This window comes from Schistocerca piceifrons, chromosome 6 (assembly GCF_021461385.2).
Source record: "Schistocerca piceifrons isolate TAMUIC-IGC-003096 chromosome 6, iqSchPice1.1, whole genome shotgun sequence".
Taxonomy (NCBI): Eukaryota; Metazoa; Arthropoda; class Insecta; order Orthoptera; family Acrididae; genus Schistocerca; species Schistocerca piceifrons.
This window is the reverse complement of record NC_060143.1, coordinates 10,065,988-10,079,150: the sequence shown is the minus strand read 5'-3', so window position 1 is coordinate 10,079,150 and position 13,163 is coordinate 10,065,988. Positions and strand designations below refer to the sequence as shown.

Sequence of the window (13,163 nt, the reverse complement as noted above, 5' to 3'; positions counted from 1 at the left end):
TGTACCATATTCTACCATGGGATGGTCTTGATCATCCAAAATGGTCACATAATTCTTGACAGTAATGGCCCCACAATATCGTTGCTCAGATCATCACCAAAACCCTGCTATGCTCCCCTCTTGGGACTTTAACTCAGCCGGAAGTTGGAAACAGTTCAAAGTAAGACTCGCTTGCCCAAATGACATTCTTCCATTGCTTCATAGTCCATGTTTTATGGGGCTTTGGTACCACATTTTCCTGTTACGGGCTGTTTCATTGTTGTTGAGTGGTTTTGAAATTCCAGCTCACCCTGCAGTTCCCTGTGTATGGAACTCCCTTTGTGTTGTTTTTGGTGATGATGGAGCTCGCAAGTGTGACATTCAGTTTTGCATTGACTTTTGGAGCTGTCATCTTATTTTTTGTCACAATCCTCTTGTATCACATTCACTCAACATACACTTTTGTCTGCATTGTGACTTAGCAGATGATGTTTTTGTGTTTTCCCTATATGTGGTATAAATCTGTGGTATAGTGACCCTGAAACACCAAACACTTCGGCTACTATGATTATGCGTGCACTCACCATACAAACTCCGACAGTTTGTCCATGTCTGAATTTACTTAGCTCTGACATAATGCACTCATAACACACAACACTGCACTATGACTATGACTGAAGTTAGCAATGAGTTGAGGACGTTGCTCAGGCACCATTTGTGGTCAAATACAACAGCACAACCAGAATACTTAGCTAGCATATGTATTTATGTTCAAGCAATTTCTTGCAGTGTTTCTGTACTTTTGTCCAATCCTTGTAAATTATACTGTTCTCAGAACTGACTCTGTTATATTGTTGTTGTGCTGAGAAGTTCCTACTTCTTAAGTGAAGAGCAGTGACATGAGAATTGGTTTCCTGGTGGCAGTACATTTTATGTTGTTATGATTCACTATCTATCCCACAATACTACTTTCAGAAGTCGGCTTTGTCATCAGAGGAAGTGATAATAGTAGTTTGTTGCGTATATTACTGTAACATTTTATGTTTCCTGCTTTTTGCACTTATTCTACTTACTTGATTGTAACACTACAAAGAATACATCAATGCTTACATACCTAAGAACAGTTTCAAAATTGAAGTTACTGGCTGATTTATAAAATTAAGAAGTGAAAGTTTTATTACTGAATTTTGACATTTTGCTTAACATTTTGGCGTTATTATTTTCATCTTACATACATACATACAGCAATGATGATAATGAGAGGGCAGTTTTAGTCTTATGATGTGGCTGACTAAACATAATGCAGTGCAATCCATAATATTGAATATGCGGGTGTAGATCATATGTAGTGGGCAAGTGTGGCTTAACACAAAATCCCCACAAGTCTTCAGTGGTGATGAAATGTTATTCTTTGGTCTGTTATTTTATATGACATGCAGAGCCATTAACTGCTTTATTGTCTTGCAAGTGGGGAGAGAAGTATGTGTTGTTGTATGTTTCCAATCCACAAGAACATATTGTCAGATTGACTATTGCCATATTTGGTAATCAGGTGATCGACAGCACTGTATTTAATATACCATAACTCACCTTTTCGCTGTGCTACTGCTAGTTCATCTGGAGCTTAATGCATCTCAGTGATTTTCATTGCTATGGAGGAGGGGGAGTTGTTCATGACAGTCTACAGACAGTCTATATTCATTTTTATTTAAAAAGAGGGGCATTTTGATTCATAGTATAAACACAATAATTATCCATAAAATGTTTGCTTCAAGACCACACCTAATAGAAACACTAACAATACCTCTTGCATAGCAGGCTGCTATGACGTGTGTAAAATGCCAAATGTCACACAGACTGCTTCAAGACACTTATACTCTGCCTGCTGACCTACCACCATACCGCTTATCTGTACCATTTCTTCTTCTTCATTCAAAACTACCTCTCCCTTGATGTGGTAGTACATCTAGAAACCCTTACTTGGATGAAATCATCATTACCGTCATTACCTCAGTCAGTATGAGAAGAAATACAACCTATGTGTGTTGCAACAATGCACAATTTAGTATCTCTGAGCTCAACAATAAGTGTTACATTGGTTTGTTTTTGAGCACATGCTATTGCAAAATTCGTGGAGTCTTTAGGTGTACTCAGTCACAAACACTCCCTTGATGTTTTCAGAAGAAAGCCAAATAGTATAAAAAATCTTATATTTGCGTGTCAGAAGAACATTAACTGTAATTTCCAAGTAGGGAATGTCATCCAAGGTTGAAGAATTCAGGAAAGTTGAAGTTTTATTTGAATCCCATGGCATCATTTTCTTACTATAATTTGATTGTAATAAACTGATAGTGGTATCTCAGTCCATTGTGCTTAATGAACTTCACAACAGCCAATCATCAAAGAATACTAATGTGCTCTGATACAGTTAAGTGCAACTGTTTCAACACGTCACTTCCAAATAGAAACTGAAGAACAACTTACTGCACTGTGACTTAAGAGAAATAGCTATCTCATACACCAGAAGTGAAGTGAGATGAACCACTTAACAGCCTGCTGGCGTGAATGCATTACAGTGCCTAGCACTCACTCAGTTATCATCTTTTTGATCTCCTCCTTATATATATTAACAGTTTGTCATTCCCTGTTTTGACTACAGTCTTATAACATGAGCAGTTCTCAAACTCTACACAAGTATTGCTATTTGCAAAATCAAGGCACCACCCATTAGAGACCTCACAAGTTATTTCTTGTGATGCACTAATACATCATTTCATTTTCTCATCATATATGAACTTTCTATCCCTTTTGACTGACTAATTGCACTGATCCCACTGCAGTGAACTACACCTCTATGTATCAATCGCTTATTTACTTTAGATGGTCACATTCTCAAGTTCACTTTTTGGGAAAATAGTCATAGTCCAGTAGTTACTCAATATATATAAATTCAGAGCTTTTATATACGAGGGCTATTCAGAGAGTAGGGAACGTTGCCATCTGACACCACTAGGTGCACGCTGATTGCGTATATCGTGGTATGTGCGTGCTCGGCAGCTCAGTCGATATCTATCTGTGACAGTGGGAACATCTCTGCGCGTCTGGTTTTTTTGATAGACAAAACTAAAATGTGCGCTGCAATCGAAAATCCCGCCAGTTTTGAGGTGCAGCCTGTGATACGGTTTTTGTCGGCAGAAAACCTAAAACCATAGAAAATTATTGTGAACTGTGTGAAGTGCACGGAAACAACGTAATGAGTGAATGTTCCATCTGGAAATGATGCATTCAGTTTAAAAATGGCTGGACCATCATTCATGATGAAGAGAGGAATGGACGCCCGAGCACTGTGACTGACGGTCTTGTCGCTAAAGTTGATGAAATGATTCGTGAAAACGTTCACTTCACAATAACGGAGCTTTTGCTTTCTTTTCCACAAGTTTCACGGACTTTGTTGTTTGAAATTGTCACTCAAAAGCTAGGCTACCACAAATTTTGTGCACGATTGGTGCCCAAAATGCTTACAGAGCACCATAAAGAACAGCGATTGGGGGCAACGTTGACATTTCTGGAGGCCTACCAAAAACATAGTGATTCATTACTGGATCGAGCTGTAACCAGTGACGAGAGTTGGATGAAACACGTCAATTGCGAGACAAAATTACAGTCCATGGAGTGGGGCCACACAAAGTCCCCCCAAAAACAAAGAAAATGTTTGCAAACCTTGTCGGCAAGGAAGTTGAGATAGGCAAAATGTGCTTCTTATTGATTTTCTCGAATGTGGAGCAACAATAAAGTCTGCCCAGTACTGTCAAACTTTGCACAACCTTAGAAGAGCAGTTCAAAACAAATGCCGAGGAAAGCTGATGTCCAAAATTTTGCTTTTGCACAAGAATGCCCAACCTCACATGGCAAACTGTACTAAAGAACTCCTTAATTCATTAAAATGGGAAATTTTCCCTCACCCACCCTACGGCCTCGATCTTGGATCAAGTGACTTCCACTTGTTTCTCAAGATGAAGAACTGGCTTTCAACGCAGCGCTTTGATGACTATGCGGAACTCCGGGCGGGTGTGACTCACTGGCTGAAGTCTCAGGTGGCAGGATTTTCCAACGAAGGTCTTTCAAAGCTTGTCCACTGCTATGATAAGTGCCCCAATATGTTTGGTGACTCTGTGGAAAAGTAGTATGTCAGTTGCTCTCTCAGATGTATATAATAAAATGTATATCTTGTACTTAGTTTTCTTTATTTTTATTTTATTTTATTTTTTTATAATGCCGAAACGCTCCATACTTTCTGAATAGCCCTCGTATTTCAACTGTTTTAGAAATGTTTTTATATAATCAGCCAGTCACCTTCTTTCTTTTCACCATAAAATAAATGTCAGTTGTGTTTGTTTTGTGTTTGTTTTTGTTTGTTTTTTTCATATTGTGTCTGTATTGCAACCCATTCTTTGGATCCTTAGCTTCTGACACAGTTAGTTCATTCAGTCTGCCGAGTGATTTCCGTAGCCTTGGGGAAGAATCATTGGAGTTCCACCATGCTGAAGGAGCAGTTCCATTTGGTAACTTGTATCTTGACTACCCAGTTGGACTTGTAAAAAGTAATCATTTGCTATAAACTTTTATAACTAAATGATAGCAGATATATAAGGATTTTAGATCATTTGTTGATTAAATTTCAAATTTATTTTATAAATTTGAGTTAAATGTATTCAGAAATCATATTTTGTTGCATAACAAAGTAAAAATAAATTAAGCATTATTTTCGCAGTGTGAAATTTGTAAATGCTCATCAACAACAAAACTCTTGTAACAAGTCATAAAAGAGGAAATAAAAGCAGCTCTTTTTAGAGGGAAGAGGGGGGACATCTGTCACCTTTGAGATGAAGTGTTAACTGTTGGACAACGTACATCTAACTGAGATGCCCTCTGAGCAACCAAATTTCAGTCTGTCTTTAAGACAGAAGAGTTTCTTAACCCTTTGTAGAGCATAACAATTTTTTTGTTTAACATAGCAGACTCCTGTATTTATAGAGTTCTACTTATGCATGGAAACAAAAAATATGCCTATTTACAACAGTGAACAAAATTTCAATAACTGGTGTGCCATCAGACAGTTGAGTTACTGTCTAAGTGCCACAACTATACAAAGCATCTGCAGGTATATTATGCATTGTAGAATCTTTATGATTATCACCAGTAATGTCATTTGAGTCAAATTCCTGTGAACTGCCATGTTAACATTATGAACTGTAGTAGAAGAGCACTGGCCCCTGGTCCTAGGCCAAGGATGAATTTGTTTAACTTTGGAATCTGAACTATCCCCTTACTCAGAAACTTGTGAATCAAACTCTGAACAAGGGTTTTCCAGAATTTATAGGATCCCTGCCTCGTTCACTCATTATCTAATAATTTCACTGCAAAAAAAAAGTAATCCTATTGTAACCTGTTGTTGAAAAATATCATAAAAAAGAATAAACACTTTTTCTACTGAAACTTCCTGGCAGATTAAAACTGTGTGCCCGACCGAGTCTCGGTCGGGCACACAGTTTTAATCTGCCAGGAAGTTTCATATCAGCGCACACTCCGCTGCAGAGTGAAAATCTCATTCTGGAAACTTTTTCTACTGGATCCTGTTGTGACAGATATTTCATAAATAAGTGCAGCATGAAAGCAAATCATTCATTCCATGACATCTGCCAAAAACAAAGATCCAACTATGCAATTTAGCACAGAAGATGGACATGTTACTTGAAAATAACAACCCAGCAGCAAAGTTGATGGCTGTATTTTTACACACTGTTATATTCTTTGAATATTTCATTTGCCAAAACACATGTACAAAAATGACAACAACACATTGCTGCATTGTTGGTCACACAAGTCTACAGCCCTGGATTTCTGCAGAATGGCACTAAAATGGGCAAAATGTATGTAACACCACCAATATGATGCTTACAAACTAAAAAAAAATACTCAATGCACCAAATATCATGAGGAACACTTTGTGATAGATTTTTTTTAACCACAATAAAAGTGTCTCTCTGTCACCGGCTAAGGAGAGGGGAGAAATATGTTATAGCTACTCTTTCAGCTACAAAATTTTCCTGCTGAGGGCCTACAGATATAGAGACTAAATATAACAGTTACTTAGTGATATTGTGCACTTATGTAATGTGGTCAGAAAATCAACCACAAACATATAAAGGAATTAGTCACAGATTCATATATGAATTTTAGTCTCCACAATATCTGAAGAACAATTGAGGTCGTTAAAGAGTGACCTCAGCTTATGTGCGTGTACCTTATGTGACACTTCATCTCATATGTGAATGGTGTACTACTAGAAAAGAATTTGATCATTTTCTGAAAAATAAGACATCACGCAAGAATTAATTGATTGGAGCTTGAATAAAATAATGTGAATGGGTGCAATGAAGCATAAGGCTTCACATGCAATCTAGGTGAATATTACCAATGTCCAGAATTAGCTAATAATAAGCCATTGTTGGAAAGTGCAAGTTTTGACATCTGGAATACTGTCAGTTTGTTTGTTTCTGTTTGTCTGTGAGTGAGGTTATACTTCTCAAAACTGCATCATAGTGTAGATTCACAGTAAAGTTGCAGGTTTCCAAGTGATACTGATGATTATGCAAGCCTTGAGAAAATTAGAAATAATTTCTATTAGACTGTCTTTCTTTCTTTCTTTCTCTTCTGAAACTGTCTATTTTTGACAAGTTCCATCAGTTTATGAACACATCACTGCTATTTATGCATAATTTTATAGAAAGATGGGCACACCTACTAAAAGGAGTGCAACAGAACAATTTCTTGTGGAAATACATCAGGAGGAACTAATATTTACAATTAATCATGTTGTTACACTGAAAATTTCCCCCTAACCTGTGTTTACTTCTATCCCCTGAGACATAAGTAGGCTTGCAACTGGAAGTTTGTTCCAATTAGCAGCACATTCTTAAACTCCCAGCTGGCTGTTCCTTCATTTTTATGAGTTTGTGCATAGCAGAAACTGTTGTTGGCTCATTTTCTGTTTTCTTAAGTAGTTTTCATTGTAATGAATAGTACATAACTAGACAATGTGAGAAATTTTAGAATCTTTGTACCAAGCTACTCTGGCCAAATGCTAGGAACACTTATAAGGGCAGAAGATCTATTGGTTTTGTCATCAACCTTTTTTTTAAAGTTTCATGTAATATATTTAATATTACTGTAGTTACAATGTAACTGTTCTTTTATTTTGCTTACATGAGAAGTGACTCTTTAGATTTATATTTAACAGTGCACATTAATTTAAATTTTTGAGCAATTAATTATGCCTCTAATAGATATTAATTACTATTGCTTTCCAATAATTGCTTGCTTTTCAAACATCCCAAACTCCAGCAGGATAGAAAATAAAAGTAGTGCAGCCACTTACAATTTAAAAAAAGGAAAAGTCCTGGCAGATACCATCATAAGCTACTGTAAAAATATGTTACTGGGCAAACAGTTTCAGTTTACTGACCACTGTCTGATACTTGCTTAACAAATACCATTACATGTAAACGCCTGGTTTTAATTGTATCTATGCTGCTTGTATCTAATGGTATTCGTACCAGATTCCAACTGAAACTGGTTGCCCAAGAGAGAGAGTGAGTGTGTGTGTGTGTGTGTGTGTGTGTGTGTGTGTGTGTGTGTGAGAGAGAGAGAGAGAGAGAGAGAGAGAGTGAAAAGCATTTTACTTTTTGATGATCTTGTAATTACCTGATAGTGAGTTACTTCTTTGTAGGTAGCTTCAGTAAGGCTACAGTTGGTGCTTTCCCCATTCTTGTTTTATCCAAGTTTGTTCTTTGTCTGTAATCACTTGAACAGAAGAAGGGTGTTAAACTCTAACCTTCTTTCCTTCCTTGTCATTACTTCCTGTCTCAGACACTCTCTTCTTTTTCTCCTCCTCTCAGCAGTGTTTATCTTTTCATGTTAGCATGATAAATTCTGTTCATTGTAAGGCATGCGTTGCTGCATGGTAACTGGTCTCCATATCATTACCTCATTAGGTGAGTGATTTTGATTCACCCTGACCCCTGCCTTCTTCTTCTGGTTACCAACCCCTCTTTATTTTACAGACATTTGTCATTTAGTCCTTTTCTGCATTACTTCATTATCCAGAATTGGAAAAGAACATAATGAGTGTCCCAATAAACTAATGTTGTACTAAATAATGTAGTTCAGTTTTGATTACCTTTGAAGTTTCAATTTCTGAATGTGTGTGTTATCTGTTTTGTAGTTTCAAATTCATTTAAGTTCTTTTTTCAAAGGCCCCTCAAAACACTGTACACATCTGCATTTTTGTAAACCACTTAGGAAAAATATTCTATAAGTATGGTTAGGTCTCTTTACGAAATGTTAATAGTTTTGCTAACAGTTTGTTTCGGTACATATGCTTTTTCTATTTCTTTCTTTTTATTCCTTCTTATTCCGTGGCAAACAAGAACTAATTGTAATAGCCCGAGTCAGGGTACTTTTGCCTGGTATATCATTGTGCACTGCTGGTCAGTGACAGGCCAATTTTCTTTCAGAAGTGTAGTTGCAAGACAACTACTTCCTCTTCTTCCATTGAAATTCTTCTTCACAATACCAACACAACACTGGCATACTGCTACACATAAAGGAGAAAGTTTAAATCACAAAAATTTGTAACACAGAAATGCTCCCTTTCTAGCACCATGCTGATGGTGACTGGATACAATATGAATGAAACCAGATGCCTCCCTTTCAGTGACAAATGGTTCAGATGGCTCTGAGCACTATGGGACTTAACATCTGTGGTCATCAGTCCCCTAGAACTTAGAACTACTTAAACCTAACTAACCTAAGGACATCACACACATCCATGCCCGAGGCAGGATTCGAACCTGCGACCGTAGCGGTCACACGGTTCCAGACTGAAGCGCCTAGAACCGCATGGCCACACCTGTCGGCCCTTTCAGTGACAAGAGTAAGCTGAAAGAATTATTATGTTTTTGGGTTACAGACGAGAGCCACTATCGGCCTGTTTGTAGGTAATAATGTAATGAATTGTCATGCAGCCTGTCTTTTACAGAGTCCCTCATATCTATTACCATAGACTGTTTCATGAGAGATATTTTTCTAAATAAAAAAAAAAACTTGTTCTCCAGGTTTGCAGAAACCTTTTGTAATCATTCCCATCAATGAACATCTCTGCTGCCAAAACAATTTTCTCTCAAGAGAGTGTATTACAATGGTGATTTTTAAAATTTTTATTGTTTTATTTCAAATGCATTTTCCATATATTGCTATGTTTGAACTTGGAATTATATGTTAAGTTTTCTCTCTAATAAGTAGTACTAAGCAGGTTCTAATAGTACAGCTCACAGTAAACTTTTTAAATCGTGTGTTATGCAGCCAGAATTTTTTGCATTACTGAAATGAGAGAATGGATACCTACAATTTCCTTTTTTGTGGCATTACTCGTATCATGTTAGCAAGTGAAACAAGAGACTGCTCTGTAAATTTTGTATTTAACACTAACAAGTGATTATTTTTTATTTAAATTTTTGCTGTTTTTAGACTCAGCTCATGCTCTTTTTGTAAGAGCAACTTATCTGGTATGCCACCGCCTGATATCCTCGTGGAAAACTGATTTAAATGTGTCATTGGCTGCACTGGAGTTATTGGTTGGACTTGCACGGACACACATTCGTGAGACAGGTATGTGTTAAAACTGAAATATTCATAACTTGATACCTCAAATCCACCTGAAAACTTGAGTCTACCAGTTAGGAAACATGCTGGTAGACTGAAGCTATTCATCAGGACCTGAGATGTGCTAGACTGGTTGAGTTTTATTTTGTGCTTTGTTAAAATAAGCATTCAAGACAAGAAGCTGCATTTTCTAGTTGGAGGCCATTAGGTTTATTCAGTACCTCCTCTGTGGCTAATTTGAAATTTTTCTGTGGCAATTGATGGTTTATGTCGCTTTTGACTTCTGTGAATCAGTTCTAAGCTATATTGTGGATTGGTAGACCCTCTTTCTGCAGATAGCAGTGGTTCAGCTTCAGGTTCCTGTCTCACATATACGTTAAACCATCAGCATGCTATATAGTGAAAGTTCTTATTTTCACATTCTGTTAGTTGGAGGATTTAAAAAAAGAAATAAAATAAAAACTATATAATTTAATAGTTATGAATGCAGTGCCATCTTGATAGTGGTACATTGACACCAAAACACGTCTTCAGCTTTTTGTTGCTTTGTTGGTTTACTTTGTTTTACATATTCATAGTGTCAGATTTCATAGTGTATTTTAAATGTGTAGGAGTTTTTATGTTCTATATCTACTGTATACTTCTCTAAACAGATGCGCAGATATAAAAGGATGAATGAGGGAGACTAGAATATCTGTTATTACACAAATTTTTTAGAAAAAGCAATCAGAAAATGTAAACCACCAACTTTAACTAGTAATTTGTGAACAGATGGATAGTTATAAATGGAGAGCTTCAACTTATGAGCATGTCAAGAACATAAATATTGTTGTAACTCATTCTGCAGCCTATATGCTACTGTCTGAGCTCATAGATTTTGAGAAAGCTTATTCGGTTTTTCATAAATTAAATAAATTCTAGAGTTTCATACACCTGTAAGTATGGTATGTATGTTGTGCAAAATTCATCGAAGAATCTCTCTAACTTATGAAGAAAAGTGTACCTATAGCAACAAATGCAGCCATTAGTAAGTGAAAAAAGATGAAATTTCGCACGTAAAAAAATTTTATTTTGCTATGTTTTCGAACTTCCACTGCAATGAGTGTGAATCCTGAATCCTTCCTGATGATGCTGACAAAGTTTTATGAACTTATTTGTAAAAGTATAGACAGTGGAAATTAAAATGTCGTGTGATGCCTCTCCTGCTCCAAGTCGACCCGTTTGACGTCTGACCCCCCTTAAGGGCATTTGACTGAAAGGAAACAGAAGTGCAAAAATTGCATGGATTGCTCAAAGTATACGTTAGCCGCTTCATTCACCACTGTGCTATATTAAATTCTGTTGTGTTCCTTGCAGCAGTTGTTTCAAATGACAGTTACCAATCTCAAAACTAAATTCTATCTTGCAGTTTCAGGTGTCCCTGCCACAGGTTGTTAAATCATGGCAGATTTCTCTTTACAGAAAAATGTGATATCAAACTTTCCTCTTTCTGGAACCAATTTTTCTGTTTTTTGTTGTATTGAGAGGCTCATTAATAAAACACATACAGTGCAAGAAGCTGTGCAATAATGTATTACCACAACAAAATACTGGCACGGTTGAAGTCATAATTTAAAGTCAGCTTGACACAGTTCATTGAGTTGTCTTTTATGTGGGGTGATACCTTCACATGTTACCCTCGCAGCAAAGTAGCTTGCAACACATACTTACAGAACAGTTAATTTCCACACATCCCAGCAACTTCATATGTTATGGATTTGTGAATTTGTCAACTGCTGCCTTCTTTTCATGTGTGCAATGAACCAATGTGGCCTATTTGTACCATCAACATTCATCTTGACAGAGAATAACACTTTAGAAATAATTCTCTGTGTGGAATTCCTGTGACAAGAATGATGATATGGACATTCGTGTACACCAGTTGTAGGTCTTCAGATTCTGTGGAACTGTATTATATCTACATGCTGCTAATGCTAGTTTATAGGGCTGTCAGTATAAGTAAGACAGAGATTGGTACAGGATATGGCCATTATACGTGACCACACATTTAACAAGCCCAGAAATCAAATTCAAATGTGGTAAACTGTTACATGAAGTGATTCATACTTCATTAGTATAGACCCTAGATGAGTCAAGAACTGAAGTGTATCAGCAGGCATATGGAAAATATGTCTCTAACAACTGTAGTACCCACAAAGAAAACTGACATCAGTACTGGCTTAACCACTACAGAGTTATATGTGAGTGCCGCCACCTCAGAACTGTGTCACAACACCAAAAATTTGTTCTTAGAACTGATGAGCATCCTGAGATAAAAATAAAAAATGCTGTGAGAATTCTACCTTCTGCTCACCGTTCACCAAAAATGAGGAGGCAGTAAATAAAGGTGACCAAGAATTTTGTCTTTCACAGATTACCAAAAGAGAGAGGAAAAGGGGGAAAGTTCGGGGGTGGGGTTGGTCTCTTACTTGGCTTGCACCACACAATATACTCCACCTCAACTTGTTGTATGAGTGTCAAACTGACATATATTGAGATAAGTAACTGTGGGATAGAAAACTAACTGAAATCACTCAACAGAGGAAAGGCTACTCGACCTAATGGGATACAAATATGATTCTACATACAATATGTGAAAGAATATGCTCCTCATCTAACAACAATGTACCTTAGATCTCTGGAGGAGTGAAACTTTCCTGATGATTGGGAAAAAGCACAGGCCATTCCCGTTTTCAAGAAGGATTGTTAAGTAGACACACAGAACAATGGGCCTCTATCTCTGATGTCAGTCTGTTGTAGAATTTTGAACTATGTTTTATGCTTGCTTATTATGACATTTCCAGTGACCAAAAATTCCTATGTGGGAATCAATATAAGTTACAAAAACAACTATCATGTGAAACCCAGCTCACTCTGTTCATCCATGAGACCAAGAAAGCTACAGTAGATACAGTCACCCAGTTAAAGCAGTGTTCCTCACCTACCAGAAGGTGTTCAGTACAGTTCTGTACTGTCACCTAATGGACAAAATACAAGCATACGGAATATCAGACCAGCTGTTGCAGTGAAGAGTTTCTAGCAAACAGAACACTGCATGCCATTCTCAATGGAGAATAGTCTTCAGACATAAATATAACTTCTGGTATACCCCTAGAGAATGTTATAGGACCATTACTTTGCACAGTATATGTAAACGACCTAGAAGATAACATCGGAAGTTCCATGAGGCTTTTCATGGATTATGCTTTTGTATAGAGAGTAGTCTCAACATTAGAAAAATGGAACAAAAGTCTGGAAAATCTGTGAGGATCAATGTTTGATGCATGGAGTCGCAATTGACACTCAACATAAACAAATGTTAACATATTGCATTTACATTGAAAGACCCATTATTGTGTGATTAAAAGACTGTAGAACAATCAGTGGAAGTAGTTACTTTCATAAAATGTCTAGGAGTCTGC

At 36.9% G+C, this 13,163-nt stretch overlaps 1 protein-coding gene across 10 annotated transcripts in view; it reads left to right on the top strand.

Annotated features, from left to right (window-relative positions):
* The window catches only part of LOC124802474 (ral GTPase-activating protein subunit beta), a 398,111-nt gene that overhangs the window by 213,282 nt on the left and 171,666 nt on the right, over positions 1-13,163 (top strand). For 8 of the 10 annotated variants that reach the window (XM_047263273.1, XM_047263271.1, XM_047263272.1 and 5 more), the window contains 2 exons: positions 4,443-4,580; positions 9,568-9,708. In XM_047263273.1, the coding sequence (XP_047119229.1) occupies positions 4,443-4,580; positions 9,568-9,708 (279 nt within the window). The remainder of the gene's footprint in view (positions 1-4,442; positions 4,581-9,567; positions 9,709-13,163) is intronic. The other 2 variants (XM_047263268.1, XM_047263269.1) reach the window with 2 other exon arrangements.